A 26,564-nucleotide genomic window follows, 5' to 3' on the forward strand; every position below is an offset into this window, starting at 1 on the left:
GCGCCTGCGCAGGCGCGGGCGGAGAGAGCCCATTGGTCGAAGTCTCAAAGCGGGGGGGGGGGGGGGGGGGGGGGGGTGAGAGAGCGGGTGCGCAGGCGCAGGCGCGACAAGTCCATTGGTCCTGGGCAGCGGACCGCTTGCCCGCGTGAGGACACCTACAGAGGTGGCAGGGCCATGCTGCGCCTCGCGGCCAAGCTGGTGGCGTTCTTCTGGAGGAGGGCGGACGGCTCCGAGGGGGAGGAGGCCGGGCAGCCGGGGCCCGAGCTCGCGGAAGGTGCCTGGGGGTAGGGCCCGGGGCTCTACCCGGGTGCCCCGGGGTGTTGCTCGAGCCGCCGGAGCCTGAGGCCAAACAGAATGCAGGGCTGTTCGGAAGTGGGAGGAGGGGGACGGGAGCCGGAGGTCGTGAGGTCGTGGTCCCGGGGTCCCTGATGGAGTTTCCGGCCGCGAGCCGCTGTGCATCGTGAGCGCGCTCTGAGAGATGCTGCCGCCTATCGTTCGCTCTTTGAGGTCAAAGCGAAGGTGTGGCCGTAGCCGAGCAAGGCCTCGTGTGGACTATGATTTAGGGCGTTGGTCTTCCTTTCGGTTTGCGCCGCCTCCGGGTCCTTCTTGTTTCCGCTTTGAAGTGTTAAGCGCGGCGGGCTTTCTCGTTTCTGTCGTCGCTGCCACTTGCGGTTGCGTGTTTGGAAAGCTCTGCAAAGGGCAGCCCGAGCTGTCCCAGGTTGTCCTTTCGCAGTTCCGCCTGAGCTGTCGCAGTTGTCCTTTCGCAGTCCTGTGTTGCCCTGCCTTTCCTCTCGAGAAGGCCTTTGAGGCTCTCTTGGTCCGGTCTGGACTGTGTTGGGACTCTGGTGCCTGGTGACCTTGAGCTGACTGGACCCAGGGTGCTGATTGTGCAGTCGCTCTCTTTGGCCTCTGAAGACGTGACGTCCTCCTGAGAAGGGCCCGAAGCCGCAGCCGGCGCGTTAGGAGTTGAGGGCAGCGCGCTGCGAGCCGTCTGTACGCAGACCTGCTGACGCCCGCATCGCCGTCTATAACCTGGAGCCAGTCCCTTCAATCAGCCCGGGGCCTGCCGGTTAAATCCGGGCTGGGAACCTCGACTGGAGCTCCCGCGCCGGGCTTGCTGGCGGTGGTGGGGAGGCGCGCCGCGTGCACGGGCGCGTGCCCTGTCTCTGGGCCAGACTTCACCCCAAGCCCGGAATCTCCTGGAGCACCTCGTTTGGGGAGGGGACACAGAATCTGCTGACGCCGTTGCCGGCGGGATTGGAGAGGCGGGAGGGTGGTAATCCCAGCACGGGGCGATGGCTCTCCGGACGCCAGCGTAGGACAGTGGTGCTTTATAACCTGGGCCGGCCGCTCAGAAATCTGTGCACTGGACCGCTCGCCGCCGCCACCCAGACAGCTGTCTTGGGTGGAGACTGTAACTGCCTCCACTTTACAATTGGGAAGAGGCCCAGCACGGTTAACGGGGAAGGACCTAGCCCAGAGATAAAGTGGCAGCAGGAGAGCTGGGATTCAAACCCCGGTGGCGTGGCTCTCGAGTCTGAGCCCCCCCCACTGAGTCTGCTGCCTGTGACACCCCTCAGAGGAACCTGGGCAGTCGGCCTCGAAAACCCTGCTTTCTGAAGCCTCCCCCTCCCCCCCCCCCCCCCCCCCCCCCCCCGCAGAGGGTTCCAAACTTCCTGGATGCGCCTGTCCTCCACCTTTCTCTGGTGGGGCTTAATTATAGGGTGGGCTTGCTTTACTCATGGGCCTTGTAACGTCTTTGTCTATGCATCTCAGGTGACGCCAAGCTGAAAACCGTCCAGGGTGTCGTGACAAGGTACTGCGGCGATTATGGCATGATTGATGATTTGATCTACTTCTCCAGTGAGGCTGTGACTAGCAAAGTGCTTCTGAATGTTGGACAGGAAGTTATTGCACTTGTGCAAGAAGATAAAGTGTCGAGTGGACTGAAAGCAATTAGGGTGAGGCCTGAGTTGTTTGTGAAGTCTCTCTTCACCATGGGGCTTTATGTTTCCATCCTTTTTTTTTTTTTTTTTCAATTAAAAAAATTTTTCATGTTTATTTATTTTTGAGACAGAGACAGAGCGCAAGGGGGGAGGGGCAGAGAGAGGGAGACAGATTCCGAAGCAGGCTTCAGCTCTGAGCTTCCACACAGAGCCTGACACAGGGCTCTAACCCGCGAACAATCATGACCTGAGCCAAAGTCAGATGCTTAATCAACTGAGCCACCCAGGTGCCCATCCATCCTTCTGTTTAGTTAACCTCTTACAACATGGGAGAGACAGGGAGTGGAATGTACCTTCTTGGGGCTGCTTTTGTTTTTATAATGATTTCTGCCTTAAAAAACCAATGGTGGTCATCATATGTTTTTCAGACTACAGAAATTTGTAATTTAGGAAGTAAAGCTCGTTGGTAATTTTATGCTGTGGAAAAGAACACTTAACATTTCTATTTCTTTTTTTAATGCTTATTTATTTTGAGAGAGCGTGCACGCGCATGCACATGAGGGAGGGGCAGAAAGAAAGAGAGAATGAATCCCAGGTGGGCTCTGCACCATTATTAGTGCAGAGCCAGATTCAGGGCTCAGTCCCACAAACCGTGAGATCGTGACCTGAGCCGAAGTCAGACGCCCAACCGACTGAGCCACCCAGGCGCCCCAGCAACATGAGTATTTCTTATAGTCTTTTAAAAATTTGTTAAAAATGTTAATCATTAGGGTGCCTGGCTGGCTCGGTCAGTGGAGAGTGCAACTCTTTTTGTTGTTGTTGTTGTTGTTACTTTCTATAATTTACATATTTTTTATAATGTACATCCAAGTTAGCACGTGATTTCAGGAGTAGATTCCTTAAGCCCCTTACCTATTTAGCCCACCCCCCCACAACCCCTCCAGCAACCTCTGTTTGTTCTCTGTATTTGAGTCTCTTATGTTTTGTTTTTATATTTTTGCTTCCCTTCCCTTATGTTCATCTGTTTTGTATCTTAAAGTCTTCATACGAGTGAAGTCACATGATATTTGTCTTCCTCTGACTAATTTCGCTTAGCATAATATCCTCTGGTTCCATCCTTGTAGTTACAAATGGCAAGATTTCGTTCTTTTTTATTGCCAATACTCCATTGTATATATATACCACATCTTCTTTATCCATTCACCCATCAATGGACATTTGGGCTCTTTCCACACTTTGGCTATTGTCGATAGTGGTGCTGTAAACATTGGGGTGCATCTGCCCCTTCAAAACAGCATACCTGGATCCCTTTGGTAAATACCTAGTAGTGTAATTGCTGGGTCATAGGGTAGTTCTATTTTTAATTTTTTGAGAACCTCCATGCTGTTTTCCAAAGTGGCTGCACCAGTTTGCATTCCCACCAGCAGCGCAAAAGAGATCTCTTTCTCCGCATCCTCCCGGACATCTGTTGTTGCCTGAGTTGTTCATGTTAGCCATTCTGAGGTGTGAGGTGGTATCTCATTGTGGTTTTGATTTGTATTTCCCTGATGATGAGTGATGTTGAGCATTTTTTTCATGAGTCGGTTGGCCATCTGGATGTCTTTGGAGAAGTGTCTATGTCTTTTGCCCATTTCATCACTGGATTAGTTGTTTTTTGGGTGTTGGGTTTGATAAGTTCTTTATAGATTTTGGATACTAACCCTTTATCTGATATGTCATTTGCACACATCTTCTCCCATTCCAGTGGTTGCCTTTTAGTTTTGCTGATTGTTTCCTTCTCTGTGCAGAAGCTTTTATTTTGATGAGGTCCCAATAGTTCATTTTTGCTTTGGTTTCCTTTGCCTCTGGAGACGTGTTGAGTAAGAAGTTGCTGCGGTCAACATCAAAGAGGTTTTTGCCCGCTTTCTCCTTGAGGATTTTGATGGCTTTCTGTCTTACATTGAGGTCTTTCATCCATTTTGAGTTTATTTTTGTGTCTGGTGTAAGAAAGTGGTCCAGGTTTATTTTTCTGCCTGCCACTGTCCTGTTTTCCCAGCACTATTTGCTGAAGAGACTGTCTTTATTTCATTGGATATTCTTTCCTGCTTTGTCAAAGATTAGGTGGTCACATGTTTCTGGGTCCATTTCTGGGTTCTCTATTCTTTTCCATTGATCTGAGTATCTGTTTTTTTGCCAGTACCATACTGTCTTGATGATTACAGCTTTGTAGTATAGCTTGAAGTCTGGGATTGTGATGCCTCCTGCTTTGGTTTTCTTTTTCAAGATTGCTTTGGCTAATTGGGGTCTTTTGTGGTTCCATACAAATTTAGGATTGTTTGTTCTAGTTCTGTGAGGAATGTGTTATTTTGATATGTAGATTGTTTTGGGTAGTATTGACATTTTAACTATATTTGTTCTTCCTATGCAGGAGCTTGGAATATTTTTCCATTTTTTGTGTCTTTTTCAATTTCTTTCATAAGTTTTCTATAGTTTTCAGTGTGTAGATTTTTCACTTCTTTGGTTGGATTTATTCTTAGGTATTTTATGGGTTTTAGTACAATTAAAAATGGGATCAGTTCCTTGATTTGTCTTTCTATTGCTTCATTGTTGGTGTATAGGAATGCAACTGATTTTTTGTGCATTGATTTTATATTTTGTGACTTTGCTGAATTCGTTGATTACTTCTAGCAGTTTATTGGTGGAATTTTTTGGGTTTTCCATACAGAGTATTATGTCATCTGTGAAGAGTGAAAGTCTGACCCCCTCCTGGCCAATTTGGATGCCTTTTATTTCTTTGTGTTGTCTGATTGCTGAGGCTAAGGCTTCCAATACTATGTTGAATAACAGTGGTGAGAGTGGACATCCCTGTCTTGTTCCTGACCTTAGGGGGAAAGCTCTCAGTTTTTCTGCATTGAGGATATTAGCGGTGGGTCTTTCATATATGGCTTTTATGATCTTGAGGTATGATCCTTCTGTTCTTACTTTCTTGAGGGTTTTTACCAAGAAAGGATGCTGTATTTTGTCGAATGCTTTCTCTGCATCTGTTGAGAGTATCATGTGGTTCTTGTCCTTTCTTTTATTGATGTGATGAACCAGCCCTGCATCCCAGGTATAAATCCCACTTGATCCTAGTGAATAATTTTTTTAATGTATTATTTGATCCAGTTGGCTAGTATTTTGTTGAGGATTTTTGCATCCATGTTCATCAGGGAAATTGGTCTATGGTTCTCCTTTTTTAGGTGTCCTTTTAGGGAATCAAGGTAATGCTGGCTTCATAGAAAGAGTTTGAAAGTTTTCCTTCTGTTTCTGTTTCTGTCAACAGCTTCAAGAGAATAGGTGTTAACTCTTCTTTAAATGTTTGGTAGAATTCCCCTGGAAAGGCATCTGGCCCTGGACCCTTGTTTTTTGGGACATTTTTTATTACTAATTCAATTTCTTTACTGGTTGTGGGTCTGTTCAAATTTTCTATTTCTTCCTGTTTCAGTGGTTTATATGTTTCTAGGAATTTGTCCATTTCTTCCAGATTGCCTATTTTGTTGGCATAAAATTCTTCGTAATACTCTCTTACTTTGTATTTCTGCCATGTTGATGTGATCTCTCCTCTTTCGTTCTTGATTTTATTTATTTGGGTCCTTTTCCTTTCTGATCAAACTGGCTAGTAGTTTATCAATTTTGTTGATTCTTTCAAAGAACCAGCTTCTGGTTTCATTGATCTGTTCTACTGGTTTTGTTTTGTTTTGTTTTGTTGTTGTTTTGGGTTTTTTTTGGTTTAGATAGCATTGATTTCTGCTCTGACTTTTATTATTTCCTGTCTTCTGCTGGTTTGGGGGTTTATTTGCTGTTCTTTTTCCAGCTCTTTTTTTTTTTAATGTGTTTTTTATTTTTTATTTATTTTTGGAGGAGAGAGAGAGACACAGAGCATGAGCAGAGGAGCAGCAGAGAGAGAGGGAGACACAGAGTCCGAAGCAGGCTCCAGGCTCTAAGCCGTCAGCACAGAGCCTGATGTGGGGCTCGAACTCACTAACTGTGAGATCATGACCTGAGCCAAAGTTGGACGCTTAACCGGCTGAGCTACCCAGGCACCCCTTTTTCCAGCTCTTTAAGACTTAAGGTTAGGTTGTGTATCTGACCTACCTTCCTTCCTTAGGAAGGCCTGGATTGCTATATACTTCCCTCATATGACCACCTTTGCTGCATCCTGGAGGTTTGGGGCTGTGGTGTTATCGTTTTCATTGGTTTCTATGTACTGTTTAATTTCCTCTTTAACTTTTTGGTTAGCCCATTCATTCTTTAGCAGGATGGTCTTTAGTCTCCAAGTATTTATCTTTCTACATTTTTTCTTGTGGTTGATTTTGAGTTTCATAGCATTGTGGTCTGAAAATATGCATGGTATGATTTTGATCTTTTTGTACTTGTTGAGGGCTGATTTGTGTCCCAGTATGTGATCTATTTTGGAGAACGTTCCATGTGCACTGGAGAAGAATGTGTATTCTGCTGCTTTAGGCTGAAATGTTCTAAATATATCTGTTAAGTCCATCTGGTCAGTGTATCATTTAAAGTCATTGTTTCATTGTTGATTTTCTGTTTAGATGATCTATACATTGCGGTAAGTGGGGTGTTGAAGTCCCTGAGAGTGCAACTCTTGGTCTGAGTTGTGGGTTTGAAAATGTCCTACATTGGGTGTAGAGATTACTTAAAAATAAAATTTTTTTAAAAAAAGAATCATTGGACCCCTTTTTCTAAATACAAGAGAACAAATCTAACCTGTATTTATTTACTTTCCAGTTATTTTAAATTCTCAAGGGGTACAGCATCCCATGGATTCTGTGCCCAGTGGCTTCACAGGAAGGTTGCTTCAGAATTTGGCAAGAACCATGCCGCTGATGCCATGAGCATGAGCATAACTTTTCACCAGATTACTCTATCTGGTCTTGTTTGATTTGCCACCAGGAGTCACCGTATTGTTCTTTGCCTTGTACATGTAAACATATCTCTTGCCTAAGTAGAAATCAGTTTCATCTGGAGCATAAACACCTTCACTTTTAAGAAGAGCTTTTTAAGAAGTGCTCTCTCTGGTTCCAGAGACCAAGCTGCAGCCAGCAAAAATGACTTTGGACCACAGCTTTCCAGACGTATTTGTCACTTTCAGAGTCCTGTTCCCAGCAGACCTGCACAGGCTCCACGATGGTGGAAAGAGTAGACCCTTTGTTATCCAGTTAGCAAATATAATAAGTGGATTCTTTTGTTCATTTTTTTCCATTTAAAAATGGTATTTTTGTGCTATAATGTTTAGAAGTGGAATTGTTAAGTCAAAGGATATACACACCCAACATTTCAGTGGTTATCAGATTATCGTCCAGTAATATACAAATTAATTTATACTCACAGGAGCAGAATGAGAGACTGCTTGTTATTCAGAGTTGTCAAGGATGTGTATATTATCAGTCTCTGAAATCTTTGCCACTCTAATAATAAGTGAAGAGTGACCTCATAAATTTAACTTGAATTTAAGCCTTAAAGCAGATTAATTTTTTACATTTTTCCCATGAGTTATTTTTATGTTCTTTATCCCTTTTTTGTTGGGTTCAGCTTTTTTAAATTAAAGTTTCTATATGGGGAAATTAGAGTTTTCTTTTTGGTAAGAGTTTTATTGAGATGTAATTAATATTGTACAGTTCACCCATTTAAAGTGTACAGTTCGGTGTTTTAATAGATTCAGAGAGTTTTGCAACTGTTGCCACAATCTGCCATAAGCTTTTAAAACAGGAACTTTTTCTCTGGGCAGAATTTTCTTCATAGCTTCTTTTTCAGGCATGATCTCACCTCATCAGCCTGTCCAGTCTTCATTTCTCTCACTCCCCATGGAGTGGCTTGCTCCACTTGGCTTGCTGTACCTTTAGCAGAGACACTACTAGGATTCAAAGTGTCATTTTCATTTTTATTTAATTTTTTAAACTTTAATTCCCATCACCTATTTCACCTATCCCCCCCCCCCCACCTCCCACCTGGTAACCATCAGTTTTTTTGGTATAGTTATGACTCTTCTATTTTGGTTTGTCTCTCCTTTTTTCCCCCTTAGCTCATTTGTTTTGTGTTTTAAATTCTGCATATGAGTGAAATCATATTGTATGTCTTTTCCTAGGTGACTTCTTTTATTTACCGTTATGCCGTATCTTTACCCGTTGTTGCGAATGACAAGATTTCTTTTTTTTTTTTTTTTTTTTTATTTATTGTTGGGACAGAGAGAGACAGAGCATGAACGGGGGAGGGGCAGAGAGAGAGGGAGACATAGAATCGGAAACAGGCTCCAGGCTCCGAGCCATCAGCCCAGAGCCTGACGCGGGGCTCGAACTCACGGACAGCGAGATCGTGACCTGGCTGAAGTCGGACGCTTAACCGACTGCGCCACCCAGGCGCCCCAAGATTTCATTTTTTAATGGCTGAGTAAATTTCCGCTGTATATATTTACTACATCTTCTTTACGTGTTCATCGGTCGGTGGACACTTGAGCTCCTTCCATGTTTTGGCTCTTGTAGCTAATGCTGCTATAAAGCTGGGGGATGCGTGTATCCCTTTAAATTAGGGTATTTGTGTTTTGGGGGTAAATACCCAGTAGTGTGATTCCTGGATCATAGGGTAATTCTGTTTTTAACTTTTCGAGGAACCTTCACACTGTCTTCTACGGTGGCTGCACCAGTTTCCATTCCGACCAACAATGCAACAAGGGTTCCCATTTCTCCACAGCCTCGCCAACACCTTTTGTTTCTTGTGCTGTTGATTTTAGCCATTCTGGTAGGTGTGAGGTGGTATCTCATGGTTTTGATTTGTATTTCCCTGACGATGAGTGATGTTGAGCATCTTTTCAAGTGTCTGTTGGCCATCCGGATGTCTTCTCTGGGGAAATGTCTTTTCTTGGTTTCTGTTCTTAGCTCATCAGTAGATTCCTGATTCACTTGAACAATATGCTCACACCTTTGCTTGATTTACCAATGTTAGGTAGTATTGACTGATTTCATGAAGGATGTGCAATTTCTTTGCATATTTTTATGTAGGTTTTATTGTGGCAAAATATACATACATTTACCATTTTAATCATCTTTAGGTGTACAGTCCAGTGACATTAAGAACATTCATGTTGTGCACCCATTACCACTATTTTCACACCTTTTTCATCATCCCTAAAACAAGAATTTGCTATTCTACTTCCTGTCTCTGAATTTGACACTTCTAGTATCTAAGTGGAAGCATGTGATTGTTGCCCCTTTGTGTTTGCATTATCAAACTTTGCATAATATTTTCAAGGTTTATCCATGTAACATGTATCAGAATTTCATTACTTTTGATGGTTGGATAATATTCCATTGTGTGTATATACTACACTTTGTACACTCGTCTGTTGTATTTTAATTTTATGATATTTATTTATTTTTGAGAGAGACAGAGCATGAGCAGGGGAGGGGCAGAGAGAGAGGGAGACACAGAATCGGAAGCAGGCTCCAGGCTCTGAACTGTCAGCACAGAGCCCGAAGCGGGGCTCGAACTCCCAGACCGTGAGATCATGACCTGAGCTGAAGTCGGACGCCTAACTGACTGAGCCACCCAGGCGCCCCTGTACACCCACCTGTTGACGAACACTTGGGATGTTTCTACCTTTTGGTTATTCTGAATAGTGCTGCTGTGAACAGGTGTCTTAGAGTCCTTGTTCTCTTTTGGGTATATACCTTGGAGTGGAATTGCAGAGTCATATGGTAATTTTGTGTTTAGCTTTTTGAGGAAACTAAACTTTCCGTAGTAGAGACACCATTTTATATTCCCCCTAGTAATGCACAGGGATTACAGTTACTTTACATTCTTTTGACAGTAGCCATCCTAGTGGATACAAAGTGGTATCTTATTGTGGTTTTGACTTACCTTTCCCTAATAATCATTGATGTTGAACATCTTTTCATATGCTTATTGGCCATTTATCTGTCATCTTTCGAGAAATGTTTATTTAAGTCCTTTAACCATATTTTAATTGTCTTGTTTATTTTCTTGTTCAGTTAGAGAAGTTCTTTACAGGGGTTCCTGGGTGGTTCAGTCAGTTAAGTGTCCGACTTTGGTTCAGGTCCTGATCTCACGATTCGTGAGTTCAAGCCCCGCATCAGGGTCTGTGCTGACAGCTCAGAGCCTGAAGCCTGTTTCAGATTCTGTGTCTCCCTCTCTCTCTGCCCCTCCTCTGCTCACGCACACATGCTCTCTCTCTCTCTCTCTCTTTCAAATACAAAAGCAAAAAAACTAAAAAAAAAAAAAAAAAGAATTTACGTATTCTGGATGTTAATCTCTTAACAGATAAGTGATTTACAAAATATTTTTCATATTCTGTGGGTTAGTTTTCCAGTATTTCTTGATAGTATCCTTCAGTACACCGAGGTTTTAAATTTTGGTGAAATCCAATTTATCCTTTTTTTAATTGCCTTTGCTTTTTTTTTTTTTAATGTTTATTTATTTTTGAGAGAGAGAGAGAGAGACAGAGTGTGAGGGGGGAAGGGCAGAGAGAGAGGGAGACACAGAATCTGAAGCAGGCTCCAGGCTCTGAGCTGTCAGCATAAGGGCCCAACGTGGGGCTCGAACTCACAAATTGAGATCATGACCTGAACCGAAGTCAGACACTTAACCAGCTGAGCCACTCAGGTGCCCCTGGTCAACTTTATTTCTAAGTGTTTTACTCTTGATGGTATTGTAAATGGAATTGTTTTCTCTTTTTTAAGTTTATTTTGAGAGAGAGAGAGCACACGTGCATGGGGGAGGGGTGAAGAGAGAGGCGGGGAAAGAGAGAATCCCAAGCAGGCTCTGTGCTGCCAGTGCAGAGCCTGACACGGGGCTCGAACTCAAAACCATGATATCATGACCTGAGCCAAAGTTGGACACTTAACTGACTGAGCTACCCAGGTGCCCCATGGAATTGTTTTCTTAATTTCCTTTTTTGGAATGATCATTGCAAATGCATACAGATACAACTGATTTTTGTAGCCCTTTATCTGATATGCCATTTGCAAATATCTTTTCTCATTCCATCAGTTGCCTTTTAGTTTTTTTGACTGTTTCCCTTGCAGTGCAGAAGCTTTTTATCTTGATGAGGTCCCAATAGTTCATTTTTGCTTTTAATTCCCTTGCCTTTGGAGAGGTGTTGAGTAAGAAATTGCTGCACTGAGGTCAAAGAGGTTTTTTCCTGCTTTCTCCTCTGGGGTTTTGATGGTTTCCTGTCTCACATTCAGGTCTTTCATCCATTTGGAGTTTATTTTTGTGAATGATGTAAGAAAGCGGTCTAGTTTCATCCTTTTGCATGCTGCTGTCCAGTTCTCCCACCATTTGCCAAAGAGACTGTCTTTTTCCATTGGGTACTCTTTCCTGCTTTGTCAAAGATTAGTTGGCCATACATTTGTGGGTCCAGTTCTGGGGTCCCTGTTCTATTCCATTGGTCTATGTGTCTGTTTTTGTGCCAATACCATGCTATCTTGATGATTACAGCTTTGTAGTAGAGGCTAAGGTCTGGGATTGTGATGCCTCCTGCTTTGGTTTTCTTCTTCAAAATTACTTTGGCTGTTCGGGGTCTTTTGTGGTTCCATACAAATTTTAGGATGGTTTGTTCTAGCTTTGAGAAGAATGCTGGTGCAATTTTGATTGGGATTGCATTGAATGTGTAGATTGCTTTGGGTTGCATTGGTATACACCAATAATGAAGCAACAGAAAGAAATAAAGAAACTGATCCCATTCCCAATTGCACCAAGAATCATAAAATACCTAGGAATAAACCTAACCAAAGATGTAAAAGATCTGTACGCTGGAAACTATAGAAAGCTTATGAAGGAAATGGAAGAAGATACAAAGAAATGGAAGAACATTCCGTGCTCATGGATTGGAAGACGAAATATCGTTCAACACTTTTTTTAAACAGAGGTAGCAAAATCCTTGCCTAGTTCCTTATCCTAGGGAGAAAGCTTTTAGTCTTACCATCATTGAGTGTGATGCTAGTTGTGGGTTTTTCACACATGGGCTTTATTATGTTGAGGAAGTCTCCTTACGTTCCTGGTTTGAGTGTTCTCTCGTGAGAGGATTTTGTTTTGTCAAATGCCTACCCAGTGTGAGGTGTATTATATCGACTGGTATGTTGAACTGTCTTTGCATTCTGAATAAACCCGCCTTGATTGTGGTGTGTGACCCTTTTAAAACACTGCCATATTTGGTTTGCGGGTATTTGATGGAGCATTTTTAATACTTACGTCCTAAGAGATACTGGCCTGCAGTTTGCTTTTCTCGTGGTCCTCTTATGGTTTGAATAGTGGTTCGCTTGTCTTACAGGTGGAAGCTGTCTCCGATAAATGGGAAGATGACGGCAAAAACCACAGCAGAGGGCTGTCAGACTCGAGCCCCCGAGTGCTGATTGGCTGTGTGACGTCGCTGATGGAAGGGGCTGGCTACATCAGTCAGACCACGTACTTCTCTCTGGAGAGTGTTTGTGAAGGTACGTCAGATGGGTTTCTACTTAAATTCAAGGTTAGGTTTTGTGGGGTTTTTTTAAATTTTATGACTGAGATTTGAGATGGCTGTACATATTGAAAGGGTCAAATCTGAGCATGCTTTGTTTGTTGAGAGGGTTTTAGACTAGAACGGCTTCACCAGGCACCGGCTCCAAGTGGTGTAGGTGGTATAGACTGCTGTGATTTGTTTTGTGTCATTTGTTGAATGGAGTCACAATCTTCCGGGTAATTGTTCTCTCCACAGAAGTATTGTTCCTGCCGTAAGTCAACAGTGTTGCAGACGTATAAGGGGACTGTCGTTCTCACAGTACTTCAAATGGGTTCACACAGGGCTTGGGGATAACTTTGTACCTCTCCACCAGTATGTGTCGGGTTGGTTTTTTTTTTTTTTAGCTGAACTCAAATTTTGTTTTTATATCTAAATGAATAATTTGTTAATGCCAGTTTTGAGTTTGACTCAACAACCATTTATTGTGTACCTGCTGTCTCCCAAGGAGAGACAGACCTGTACGCGTCTTGGAATTGGGCAGGAATTGGAAAAGCTGCCTGGAGGAGGTGCTTCTTGAGCTGAATTCCAGCTGCTCACCCTGCCAGCCCCACATAGAGACGTGGAGAAGAGCCGGAATTCTCTCCCACCTTGGCTGCCAGGGAGCCCAGTGCAGGAGGGCAATTAGGTCAGCCCACCAGGCAGCTTGCTTGTCTGCTTTCCTCGGATGTAAAAGCCGGGACTCTGACCTTTATTGATAACCCTAGGAGTTTCTGGAATGAAATTGTTAGGTGGCTGGGATTTAAAATTTTCTGTTCTGTCAGAGAAACTCTCAGTTCTGGAAAAACTGATCCTACAGTTGCTCAGCTCCAAAGGGAATCCCTAGGTCCCTGTCACTATGCCAATAGGAAGTCACTCCCAGACTGGGACATGGTTCATGCTGCAGCGATTGCTGGAAAGTACAGAAATAGTTCACCACGAGGACTGGCACCTGAGGCATAGGTGGAGGGATTTCCCAGCACAGTCTCCCGTCTTCTTGAGCTGAGAGAGTCCAAATTGTTGACGACCTGCCATAGACAGCAAGAAGAACATTCTTGAAAGAGAAAACACGACATGAAAAAAGGTAATGGGAGTCCGAAGCAGAGGTTGCAGACCTTTTCTGGGTAAGGCCAGGTGGTAGAGCTTGTGGGCCACGTGCTCTCTGCTAGCTCCTCACCTCTGGCTTGGTGCTAGCGTGGACACAGCGGTCAGCAGCGCCCGAGTGGAAAGGTGCAGCTTTATTTACGAGAACAGGAGGCAGGCTGCCATGCGAATGTCTGATCTGGAGGTAAGAAGAGGAAGAATTGGGCTAGGTGTTTTGTTCCCCTAAGGGAGAGTCAGAATATGCTGTCTCTTTCTTGGCAGCCATTCAGCAGATGTTGGAAGGCCGTCTCCCGACCCACTGCTCGTAGAATCTGTTCTGGTGGGAGGGGGAGTCGACAGTACGGTGTTCTCTGCTCTGCGAGAACTGCGTGAGTGACGTGATGGGACAGGAGGCGGACCGGCTTGGGGTGCCTCTAGGGCACGGGAAGGCTCAGCCTCCCTGAGGGCAGAGCAGACCAAGGGCTCTGTGGGGAGGGTCCAGGTGAAGCACAGATGATGTCCCAAACCTTCCAAGGTAACGTGGGTGAGTCAGTTCAGTTATGTACAGTACCTTGAGCAGAGGAGGACGACAAGATGTGACTGAGGAAGGGGTGTCACTGGGGAGAGGTGGGAACCTGTGAATATTGAACAGTGAAGGTGGGAGGTCGGGTCTCAGGATCGCTGGCTCCCCGAAGTCTCGGACTACAGGGGTAGTGGTGGCCATCAGCCCAGTTTTGTGGATGACATTTCAGATCTAGGCCCAAAAATAACACTCATGGGAACTCTTTTTCTTTTTCTTTTTTTTTTTTTAATATAAACTCTGCCCTCTGTATGGGGCTCGAACTTACAACCTCAAGATCAAGAGTCACATTCTTTACCCATTGAGCCAGCCAGGTGCCCTATTTTCTACTCATAGGAATTCCTAACATCAGTAGTAGGGCTCAAGCCGTTTTACACATGAATATCCATTGAATCCTTAACCGTTTTGGCCAAGGCAGAAAGGGAGTTAAACACTCAGCCTAAAGCAGGCTCTGTCGTGCTCTGTCCTGTAACATTTGAGGCTGGTCACTCGGTTGTGGTGACCGGCCTGTGACTTGTGCAATGTGTTTAGCAGCATCCCTGACCTCTGCCCACTAGATGCAAGTAACTGCCGTCCCAACCCCCGGCTATGACACTCCAGAACGTCTGCAGACACGGCTGCCACATGGCCCCTGGGGGACACGATGGCCCTGGGTGGGAATCACTGGCCTAATGGGGTCTAAAGTCTGTACGACGGATCTGCTTCTTTCTTCTTTATTTCCAGGGTAAGCACTGGTCAGCCCAATGGCACCTGCATATCCACATAACCAGTGTGGCCTGAGCTCTCAGCTTGGGTCATTAGTCAGGTTGTTTCTTTATTTTCGCATTAAACTGATTTACGGACCCACTTGTGAGATAAAGAGTGAATCCCTTGGATCCCTTCTGAGATCTTTCACTAGGCCCAAGAACCCAATGCCACACACGTCATACAGGGTGCTGTGCCCTGCGTCAGGGTGCTCTTTAGTGACCAGTGTGCCTCTACAGGGACTGCTCTTCATCTGCAACGTCCCTGAGGTCCTCAGATGTTCTGTCTGAAAACCTCTACCCAATCGCTGGCCCCCCTCCTTCCTGGGTCGAAACAGATCTCTGACACCCACCCTCTCCCTTGGCCAGAGTTCTTTATCCTTTGGAACCACACGGTCTCTGATGCCTTTCTGCAACCACCCCACTCTGCCCCTAGGCCTGCCCAGTATGGACTGCCCAGCCTGGCCCTCTGGCTTCTGGTTGGGATTAGCCAGCACCCACCAGTCAGCAGAAGAGAGGGGAGCGAGGCTAGGATCACACTCCCACCTCACGCTGTGACTGTGGCTGTATTCCTCTCCAGTGGCCAGAGCTATAGCCAGGGTGACCAGATAAGTTAGGATCAAGATTGGTACACAGGTGAGCTGTAGAAAAGGGTGTTAAAATTAATTAAAATTAAATCATTTTTGAAATAGTTGCGTATCAATTAACAGATTGATCTTACTATAGTGGTGGACCTTTAAAGTAGCATAATTCGGAAATTGCAAAACCTGAAATTCTTTTTAGAAAAAAAATACTTGGGTCCATTAAAACAGCTTAATATTTATTACTCGGTCATTGCATTCTTGGTACATAATATCTTAGTTTCTCGGTGTTTGTAACACCATGTCACTGGTATTCTAAAAAATAATACGTATTTTTCAGTGTCTTAATTTTATTTTTTTATACAGTGGTCTGGAATCTTCTTCAAAGTGGTATTGTATGGTTGATGAATGTGAAACTGAAACCTTTGATTGGCTCTCCCTGTAGCCCGTAACGTTTTTAATTGAGGAAATACTAGTAAGCTCAGAACAAGTTCTGCTAAATGTAAGATACAAGTCCAGGGTTTTTTCTTTTGAAATGTATAACTATCTCAGGCCAGATGTTTTCACAGGTACTGGTTTTTTGTTTTGTCTTGTTTGCCTTTATGAGTACAAAGGTATTTAAATATTATCATAAACTAAAACCTATCAAATAAGTTGTCTCTATGATTTTTTTGAATGCTACACCAAATTTGGATATTGTAAATTTATAGGCCTCACCAATTTCATTCATTCCATCGCAGAATATCCACTTACCCAATAAAAAGTAAAGGGCTTTGGGGTGCCTGGGTGGCTCAGTCGGTTGAGTGTCCCAACTCTTGATGTTGGCTCAGGTCATAATCTCATGGTTCGTGAGTTCAAGCCCCATTTCAGGCTCTGTGCTGCAGTGAGGAGCCTGCTTGGGATTTCTTTTCCTCTCTCTCTTCCCCTTCCCCCCACGTGTGCTTGCTCTGTCTCAAAATAAATAAACTTTTCTTTTTTTTAAGTAAAGGGCTTTGTTAGAAGACTCTTTTTAAAATTTTTTTTTTAATGTTTATTTTTGATAGAGAGCATGAGCTAGGGAGGGGCAGAGAGAGAGGGAGACACAGAATCCGAAGCAGGCTCCAGGCTCCGAGCTGTCAGCACAGAGCCCGACGCAGGGCTCGAACCCACAAACCACGAGATCATGCCCGAGCCGAAGTGGGACGCTCAACCAACTGAGCCACCCAGGTGCCCCTAGAAGACTCTTTTGACACAAGTTGGGATAGTGTTGAATCCAATCATAAGACTTCAGCTTTAATCTGCGTGTGCCATGCAGGCTCCTGGGATCTCATTGTTTCATTTCCTCCGTTGCTTTGGTGCAGATCAGTGTCACTGTCTTCCTGTTTACAAGCTGTATCTCCTTTTTTTCTTTCTTTCTTTCTTTCTTTCTTTCTTTCTTTCTTTCTTTCTTTCTGTCTTTTTCTTTCTTCCATTCTTTCTTTCTTTCTCTCTTTCTCTCTCTCTTCCTTTCTTTCTCTCTTCCTTCCTTCCTGCAAGAGAACACGAGCTGGGGGATGGGGGAGAGAATCTTAAGCAGGCTCCACGCTCAGTGCGGAGCCCAGTACAGGGCTCGATCCCACAACCCCAGGACCATGACCTCAGCCAAAATCAAGAGTCGGATGCTCAACCGACTAAGACACCCAGGCCGCCTCAAGCTGTATTTTCAATAACTGCAATTTACAAAAGACTTCAAAAGCTGAAAATTTTTGGTTCCACATTTTATTCAGTACTTGGATTAAATATTCCCAACTGATTTTGAACAAAGCGTAACCGAACTTTAGAGGTCTTGCTTAAAAAACGAAAAGGAGCACCATCGTAGGTTGGGTTGATTTGCAAAGAGCATCTGCAAAGGTTCAAACATCTGTGAAATTCAATGGTGGAGCGGCAGACACACCAGGGCTGCTAGACCCAGCGGTGTTGATTGTTTTGTGAAAATGAGTTTTGTCATAGAAGTTTTATGGTTTGGCTGCCTTTATGTGTCTGTGAATGCATCTAAATCTCAACTGCTACAGCTTGTGTCCCAGCTCATTGGACACCGCGGCACGTGTGGAAGCAAGCGTGACTTTACACACCACAGTTCCAAGTACATTTCTGCCCGGTAGCTTTTTTAACGTGTCAGGATCTTGTTTGTGTGATGGTGCTTTATTACTGTTTTATCAAAACTTGTATTCATGTTGTACTATAGAAACAAATAACGTTACCTCCAGTGTTGAATTTCTAAACTGAATTCACAGTGACATCAGAAATTTTTCCTTCAACAGAGTGATCTTCCACAGTCTTTACTTTGATTCCATAATTCTGATGGGGAAAGAAAATCAAACTGTCACTTGAATTTGCTTCACTGTTTTCGCTTTGAAGTAACTTTTATCCAACTGACACATGGCTCCATTTTTCACGTGTGTCTAAGAGATTTGGAATAAAAATTTAGCAGAATTGTATTAAACAGTTATTTGATAAGTGAAGCCGTGGTTTATCAAACAGCATATGAACGCGTCTCTACGGTCTGTTAAATTGTGCTTCTGGGACTGTCCTCTTAAAATACCACCTCACGTGGAAGCCGGCGCTCCAGCACGTTTGTCTCTTCTGGTTTCTTACCGCCAGTGCTGCCCCCGTGGCCCTCGTGCTGATCCGTAGATGTCAGCAGATGTTTGGGCTCTAGGTGTTGATCACCAGCTTTCTTGAGAAACAAAGTCAGTTTTAAATTATGCACTTTTGTTTTTTGAACTGATTGCTGTCGAAAGTATTTATCGCGGGGGCACCTGGCTGGCTCAGTCGGTAGAGCGTGTGACTCTTGATCTTGGGGTCATGAGTTTGAACCCCACGTTGGGGGTGGAGCCTACTTAAAAAAATGAAATATTTTTAAAAGAAGTACTTATTGCAAAGTAACAAAAAGGTTCTAATCGGTAGTAGCTTTACACCAAGCATCATAGCAAACCTGTTCAGACCACTTGTGTTTTACCTCAGGAAGGTTAAGCCATGTCATGTCACTGAACCTACAGTTCCCCAACATTCCCACCCACCCTGCCAGTTGTGGCCCAGTGGCACCTTGCATCCTGCAGGCCACAGCACAGCTACCTGGCACACCCGGGATCTGCACACAGATCCTGGCACACAGAGTGCTCCCCAACTCTCAGGTCTGAGCACACTTCCCTTTGTCACCGAGTACTCTGTGTGTACCTGACGGGGAGGGGACTCACACTGTTTCTGGAAAGAGTTGGCACAGAGGCGTGCCCACCTACTAGAGAAACCACACATGTGCCTGCCCTCCCTAGAAGCTGGAGGTGTAAGAAATTTGCTGCTCAGCTTGTTTTGCTGCAGTCGTTAGTAATACTTCTGGAAACAGTGGGCGCCATCTGAAAGCAGATAGGATCCTGAGACCGTACGGCCCAGGTGTGTGACCGCGCTGGCCACAGCCCTCCCCGATTTCCCTGCCCTCGCCCTCGCAGGCAAGAGAAGGTAAAGCTGCGGAAAGGTTGGTCTTGTAACATCGTCTGCTCCGTTCAAGTGGGTGAACCTAGATGAGAACTAAGATTGGTAAACTGCTCGTTAGAGAGGACGGAACTGGTTTCAGTGAATCAGAACTTCAGAATGAATTGCACACATTGATAATTACCAGCATTACTGAGTAAGCACCATGGTTTCCCTGCTTGCAGGTTTCGAGCCCTGCAAGGGAGACTGGGTGGAGGCAGAGTACTGGATCCGGCCAGGCACCTGGATCAGCGAGGCCATCTCCGTGAAGCCGCTGAGGTACAAGCGCGTGGACAGGGTAGGTGTTGGCCCTCGCTTGCCCTCATCTTCCTGCGTTTCCACAGCCCAGGCTTCTCCTGGGTGCGTTGGGAAGTCAAGCTAAGTAAGGCTCAGTCTTGGCCAAAAAGCCCCCGTTTCCCTGCCGAGAGCACTGGTTTCCGCGGGGACGTAATTGGAGGTCGCCTGGCTCACTCATCCCGTGAAACTCTGAGCTCTGTAGTTGACACAGCATGTGAAAGTGTGACCGCTGGGACTGAGTGGGGTGGGTGCGGGACTGGCGCCTGCCCGTGACAGCGTGTGTGCTTGGCCACTGGACACTGGGGCTGAGGGTGCTGCCTGACACGCTCCCACCGTGCTACCTCGGCCTTGGCTCCGGGGTCCTTCCACGTTCATGAAATCATCATGGCTTTGCTTCTCTGAGACCAGCCCCCCCACCCCTGCCAGAGGTTGGACTTGGTCTACAGTGGGGTCCAGGGAAGGTGTTGCCCCTCGGTTCAACAAGTGTTTCTGGTCTTGGAGGGAGGCCCCCGGCACGCACACGTCTGAACAGCTGTCTGCTGCTGTGCTCACAGGTCTGTATTTCTAGCCTCTGTGGGAAAAACGGGGTGATAGACGACAGCGTCTTTTTCACCTTGGACTCTCTGAAACTTGCTGAAGGATATGTGCCTCGAAGACATGACATGGTCAGTGCCGTGGTGGTGGAGAGCAGCCAGTCATGCTACGTCTGGAGAGCCCTGTGCATGACCCCAGTGAAAAGACGGTAATGGGGAAATGGCTTTCTTCTCTGGGAAGGGAGAGGCCCAATATAAGTGTATTTTAAGAGTTGCTTGAATAACCTCAGGTCATAGCCTGTCCAAATCCTGAACTGGGTAGTTAAAGGGAGAGTATCTTCTGGAAGGTTTTCAGCGGTCTCTGTGTCTGATTGAAGTTCGAGTTAATGGTTCCTTCTTAACTCTTAGTCTTATTGGCAGTGTTCACATTCTGGTGGGTTCTTAAATCTTTTGTTCGTCTTTCACAGGTTGGCGTTTTTTTTTTTAAAAGTGTTGAACATAGTAGGTTCTTAGAATTTCTAGTAGGTTCTTGTTGAATTTCTTTCATTCTATGGCCCCAGTAACCTCCCACCTTGTCCACGTGTGTGTATGACACACAGTGGGGCCTCCCCTGAGCTCCTAGTAGTGTAAATGGCAGCCCTGCCCTGCCTCCTGCCCTGTCCTCTGGCCGCTTTCTCTCCTTAGCACTTAACCTCCAGTGAGCTTGCTCTACGTGTCCCTTAGTGATTCTGTTTATCCTCTCTTAGAGTATAAACTTAGAATGCAGGTTCTATGCCGGAAGGAATTTGTGTCCTGTGTCCTGCTCTGCGCTGAGCACCTGCCTCTGTCCGGGCACCTCGGGAGTGGGGCACATGTGGGGACTGTGAGGAGCAGCACCGCGGGGAGTGCCACTGGGTCACGGATGGCACGTGGCACTCAGGAGGATGGACCGCTTGGCTCAAGGCTGTGGAGATGTGTGGGGTGGGGAGACTCCGCCATGTGGGAACCTTGCCCCACCCTATCTAGCAGTCACTGTCACCCTTGGCCGCTCAGTGCCCCCCCCGCCCCCGTTCCCCTGCCCCACCGGACCCTGCTTCCCGCTGGAGAATGACTCAGGCCCACCTGCGGGGCAGTGAAGCCAGACCCATTGCCCTCACCTCCTCTCACAGCCCAAGAAGGCCTGGGAGGCACAGGAGTTCTAGTGTCAGCTCCCTCTGATGGACCCGGTGGTGCGAGCATGAGACAGGCAGGACTCGCTGCCTGGGGTCGGTGCCACGAAAAGAGAGCGGTTCCCGCCCGCATCTGAGTTGGGCTCTTGGGCCTCCTGCCAGCTCTGTCCTGCTCCCACCAGGCAGCAGCCCAAAGCCCTGGGGCAGGAGTGGGCAACTGGTCACTTGGAGCCACCGCCCAATTTAAGGAAACACCCATATCGTGAAAACAGGCGCTTCCCTGGCTCTTCGTTTAAGCTCAGAAATGCTTGCAAACAACACTGCATTGAACTAGGCTCCTGATTGCCCTGGGCACAGGAGGGTTGTAGGACGGTGACCGGTCCGGCCCACGACTGATCGTCGACAGAAAGTTGCCATCTTAGGCCTCAGGGTCAAGTATATTCATTGCAGTGACTTACGGTTTGTCTCCTCTTCTAGATTCTTATTGCCCGATCTGGGTTTTTTTTAACCATTTACTTTTTAACATGCCCTGTGGCTTACCGATTTGCTCTGTTTTGGAGGGGAGTGGTGGCTCACAGTGGGTGTGGACTAGCATCGTTGAGTGGGCAGGGGCACCACCAGTGGGCTCCCCGGCTGTGGGTGGTCAGTTTCTGGGGAATCTCTTCAAGTGACCCCCAGGCTGCAGTGGACTCAGATGTAGGTCTGGGGGTGCTCATTCTCCTTGGGGAGGGTCCCTCTAATCCCAGACGGATCGCGTGAGGCTTCTCCCTTGACCGTTGACCTCCTCAAATAGTCATCTTCACAGGCAAGGGAAGTGTCCCCCCTTCGTTGCTGACGCTGGTCAGAGCGGGGGGTCAGCAGGTGAGCGGTGGATGAAGGGAATTTGCTGGATCCCGGGGAACTCACAGCCAGTGGGCAGTCAGTGCCCGTTTCCCGAGTTTGTAACAGACGAATGTCCCGCCAAGCTCAACAAATGCCCTCTGTGTGCCCAGCTCTGTTCTAGCCCCAGGAGTACTGCCTTGGACAGAGAAGACCTGTGTTTCTGCCCTGGGAGAGTTGGGAGAGTTTAGGTGCTGTCACCCCACTCAGGTTTCCTGTGCCCAGAGAAGAGGCTGCTGGGGGCAGCACGGGGCATCAAGGCTCTGTGTGTGTGGGTTCCCTCCGTGAGCTGGACCCCATTCCACAGCGTTGGCCCCGTGTGGGCTCCCCACTCACACCCACAGTCTGCCTGCCCAGTTGAATGTCCAAAAGACAGTCCCAGTTGATGAGCGCAAAGGCCGAGCTTTGCTCTCCGGATGCAGCTCCTCCTGCTGTCTTCCCCATCCCAGTTCCCTGGGTGCTGGGGAGAAGGGGGAATGGTGCTTCAGGACGCCTGCCACAGTGATGCTGTTCTATGGGTGCTCTCTGCAGGGACTCCTCTGCCTTTGAAGAGACTGCCGAGGAGTTCTGTGGAGCACTTTTACTGAAGAACAAAGGTGACATCGAAGTCACGAGGTTGACAAATTTTGGAACGTTAAAAGAAGGAGAAAGTAAAAATATGGTGATCTGGATAGAGTAAGTTTAGCGCTCAAATAAAATTACGTTTAACGGGTTTTAAATTGTGATTTAAGAATTTCTGTAGAATAGGGGCGCTTGGGTGGCTCATTTGGTTAAGCATCTGACTTCGGCTCAGGTTATGATCTCATGGTTCGTGAGTTCAAGCCCCACGTCGTGCTCTGTGCTGTCAGCGTGGAGCCCATTTCAGATCCGCTGTCTCCCAATCTCTCTGCCCCTCCCCTGCTCCCCCGCCCCCCCGCCCCCCGACTCATGTGCTGTCTCTCAAAAATAAATATTTAAAAAAATTTTTTTAAAGGATTTCGGTAGAACCAACTTTACTTTGTTCATTTTTTCCTTTATGGAAATCTTTTAGTTTTTCAGCCTAAAATGTTCTTTTTACTTTCAAAGGTATTTACAGTCATCTCTCATCCATCAGATTGAATTCTGTGTCTTATGGTAGCTGATTATTTTAGCTTCAGGATCTTATCTGTATTCATGGCTCATTTTCTTTTTCCAGGAATAAAGGAGACATTCCTCAAAACTTAGTCAGCTGTAAACTGGCTGGCTGGGATAAAGCTAAACAATTCAGATTTGAAATGCTGGATAAAGGCCAGACATGCCCAGCAGGGTCTCTTGTTCCTATTCCTGAGAAGAAGAATTTTTCAGATAAATATATTACGTTTCTAGACAGCCACCAAAAAAACAAAACCTCTCAGGCGTCAGAGAGCAGTTTGGTGAACAACGGAGACATCTCTCCAGGTAGACGTTTCCCCTGTTACCGTGTTTGGCCGGCTGGGGCTTGGCTGCCTGTGTCCCCTGCTGGGCCCGCGTGACAGTGAAGCTGCTCTTGGGGGGGCCAGGGGCCCGAGTGGCCAGAGCACTCCAGCCGGTGCAACGGATTATACTGCGAGCTTTTTGGTTCTGGGCTCTTCTCTGATGTTTTGTGGCTGAGGAGAAGAGCAGAAATAGCTCGACAGATCCCACAAGTGCTTCAGACGTGCTGGTTCCCGTGAATGGTTCTGAACTCGGGAAAGGCTGCCCGCTGTCCGCTGCTGTCTGGTGCTTTGGCTGTGCGCGTGCCTGTCTGTGGGTGAGCGTTCGTTTCCGCGAGCACCTGCTGTCAGGAGCAGCCTACCCCTTGATCTAATTTTGGTTTAAATTCCATCTCCCAGATGACTGTACCTGTAAAGGAGAAAACGGAGACAAAGAAAAGGCAATACCAAGGAGGCAGGCGACGGAGCTGGAACCCGGAGGGCTCATCCCTCCAGGTGGAAAAACCCTCATCGTGGTTGTATGTGATGCAAAGTACGTGGCTGGAGGGTTGGGAGGGAGTTTACTTTGGGAACATTTGTACATTCGTCTCTGTAGATTTCCTGTGTGATACTTCTAGGTTGGAGGTTATAGAATATTCCTAACTATTTTGATGAGACAAAACCTTGAGAAAAATCAGTGGGGAGAAAATGGCTTTAGTGAGTTCACCGACCCGAGGAGTTGCTCCCCAAGCCTGACCTGCTGCCCCCACCCCATTCACCCGGCTTCTGACCCTCGGTCCTGTTGTGCACTCTCAGCCTCTGCTCCTCCCCTCCCCTCACACTCCTGCTCCCTCGGCTGAGGCCTTCTTGCCCTCCACCTCCACCTCCACCTGGGCAGCTGGCCCCGATGCAGGCTCCTGGGGCAGGGGGCTGAGGCCTCCCTCCCTGTGCAGGCTGCATGCAGCAGGCAGGCGAGCCTGAGGGTCCTTCTCCTCCTCTGCCTCCTTTCCCTAATCCTGAGCTCCCCAACCCTGCCTGCTTGCTCCCCACCGCCCGCTGGTCCCATCTGGGCTGCAGGCCTCTTCCTTTCTCAGTAGTCCTCTACGTTGCTAATTCTAAATCTTTTCTAAAATGGAACTCTGGGAGCACCTGGGTGGGTCAGTGAGTTAAGCGTCCAACGCTTGATCTAAGCTCAGGTCACAATCCCAGGATCGTGACATCAAGCCCCGCATAGGGCTCTGCGCCAATGGCCTGGAGCCTGCTTGGGATTCTCTCTCTCCCTGTCTCTCTGCCCTTCCCCCACTGTGCGTGTGCAGTCTCTCTTAAAATAAATAAATCATCATCGTCGTCATTAAAATGTGACTCTGATTAAACCGCGACCTTGCTTCAAACCCATGGATGACTGACCATTCACACAGATTGCCCTTCAGTCAGCGGTATGTGGTGCCACCACTTTAAGGGATCCCTTTAATGTGACGATAAGGGACCTGTGAAAAGGCAGTAGGTGAGCACAATGTGTGGAGCGTCCAGTAGAACCTGAATTACCGCAGCAGGAGGAAATTGGGCAGAAAGCAGAGTGAAAACAAGATTGCTGGTAACATTGTACGTGTTCTGATTAAAACTTGACGACACTGTCTTTCCTGTTGTTCTCAAGTTTGAGAATTACAGCTTATGTGGCTGATTTGATCATAGGAAAATGATATGTTCCTTTCTTCTGAAAGTTCCTTTTTTCCTTTGAGAAGAATTAGTAAAAACTAGGGGTGACCGTGGTTTCGTAGCCCGTGTCACACACGCGCACGAAGGGAAACTCCGTCAGGCCCGCTTGTCTCCTGAGCACAACCCTGATGCGTTTTGTCTTCTCAAGGAGCCCAGGCCGCTGCAGGGAGCTCCTCCTGCTCTGCTTCTCCAGCTTCACGATCGGGCGGTTCCTGGAGGTGAACGTGGTCAGCGGGGAGGAGTCTCTAATAGCCGTCCGAGAACCGTTTTCCTGGAAGAAGTCTAAAACTTCTCCCACGTTAACATCCACAAAAACTACAGTTGTTGTGACCACACAGAAAAGGTACCGTGAGCAGAAAAGGCCTCAGGATCCACAGTGCGCTCGTGGGGTGTGAGAGACGCGTGTGGCTGCTGTGTTGTTGGAGAGCGGCGGTGGGGGGGGGGGGGCACTGTGGCGGGCGCCTCTTTCAGTCGCCTTACTTGGGGGAGGGGTGTGTTTCCGCGATGCTCTTCAAGTTTTGCCTGCGGAATGGCTCTACAGTGTGAGGACAGAGTAGTAGGCTGTGCCCCCCTCCGCCCCCAACTCCACCCCGGCTGCTCCCCACCCCCCCAGCTTCCTCTGTTCCCAGCAGCCCAGCCTGGCTGCTGAGACATCCCGCATCCCACACGGGCACCCAGAGGCACCCGTCAGCAAGGGGGCCACAAGGTGTGGCTGGTGGGCGACCGCCCAGTCAGGGACTGGGGGAGACGCTTCCAGAAAGTGCTACGGGACAGCGTGCTCCGTCTGCTGCTGCTGGACCCAGAAATCTCCACAAAGCAGATTGTTTTGAAGTTTGGTGCCAGGAAATCGGACTGGGATGTGAGGACGATTCCCGACTCTGCTCAGTGATGTGAAGACTCCCCCACCCCCACCCCCCCACCTGCTGTAGGAACTGACAGGTTTAACCTCGGTCCTGCCCAGAGTTCCTGGAGTAACGGGTATTTCCCTTCTAATATTAGAAAACCCTGAATTTCAGGTCACATTTTTGCCCAGTAACAATTTAAGGTAAGGTGTTAAGGATGTTGCTAATTTGCAGACTAAAGAAAAAAACTATTAGAGTAGTATGTGGTTGGCTTTGGGGTTATATCATTATTTGAATCCAGCACTGCCACCAAGGTGCTGTGTGACCTTGGGCTCGTTTCTTAGCCTTTCTGAACCTCAGTCTCATTCATAAAACGACAGTCTCTCCCTCACTTGGTTACAAAGATTAAATGAGGTGAGATATGTAAAAGACATAGTTTCCAACATGGAGTGATCAGTAGCGATCAGTAAGGAGTAAGAACCATTGGTCGTGGAAAGGACATGTTCTGGGGATGGAACGTGGAACACGAGAGCAGTTACCATAGCCTACAGGCAGGAAAACATCCTGAATGATAGGGCCTTAATTATAGGAACATCTAAGAACCCCAGATTGTCACATAGTGGTACGCCAGGCAACTTTCTAGTTATCATTTGGCTTTAACTAGAGGAATGAACTAGACCAACAGTCCCCTGATCAGCTGCTTCCCTGTTTGCTGTGTGGGAGTGTCTCTAAACCAGGAGACACTGGTTTCCTGTTGGCAAGGTAGTGACCCAGAGTGTCCTGGTTGACGTGGGCC

The 26,564-nt window shown here is 46.9% G+C and overlaps 1 protein-coding gene across 4 annotated transcripts in view; it reads left to right on the plus strand.

Moving 5' to 3' along the window:
- Window positions 1–103: 103 nt before the first annotated feature.
- MOV10L1 (Mov10 like RISC complex RNA helicase 1) overlaps window positions 104–26,564 on the plus strand; it is a 72,376-nt gene continuing 45,915 nt past the window's right edge. For 2 of the 4 annotated variants that reach the window (XM_042993590.1, XM_042993591.1), the window contains exons 1-9: window positions 105–274; window positions 1,777–1,961; window positions 12,268–12,430; window positions 19,130–19,242; window positions 19,796–19,983; window positions 22,333–22,476; window positions 22,976–23,217; window positions 23,631–23,763; window positions 25,075–25,269. In XM_042993590.1, the coding sequence (XP_042849524.1) occupies window positions 175–274; window positions 1,777–1,961; window positions 12,268–12,430; window positions 19,130–19,242; window positions 19,796–19,983; window positions 22,333–22,476; window positions 22,976–23,217; window positions 23,631–23,763; window positions 25,075–25,269 (1,463 nt within the window). In that variant the 5' untranslated portion in view covers window positions 105–174. Of the gene's footprint in view, window positions 275–621; window positions 990–1,776; window positions 1,962–12,267; window positions 12,431–19,129; window positions 19,243–19,795; window positions 19,984–22,332; window positions 22,477–22,975; window positions 23,218–23,630; window positions 23,764–25,074; window positions 25,270–26,564 lie in introns of those variants that run through there. The other 2 variants (XM_042993594.1, XM_042993593.1) reach the window with 2 other exon arrangements.

Source organism: Panthera tigris, chromosome B4 (assembly GCF_018350195.1).
Source record: "Panthera tigris isolate Pti1 chromosome B4, P.tigris_Pti1_mat1.1, whole genome shotgun sequence".
Taxonomy (NCBI): Eukaryota; Metazoa; Chordata; class Mammalia; order Carnivora; family Felidae; genus Panthera; species Panthera tigris.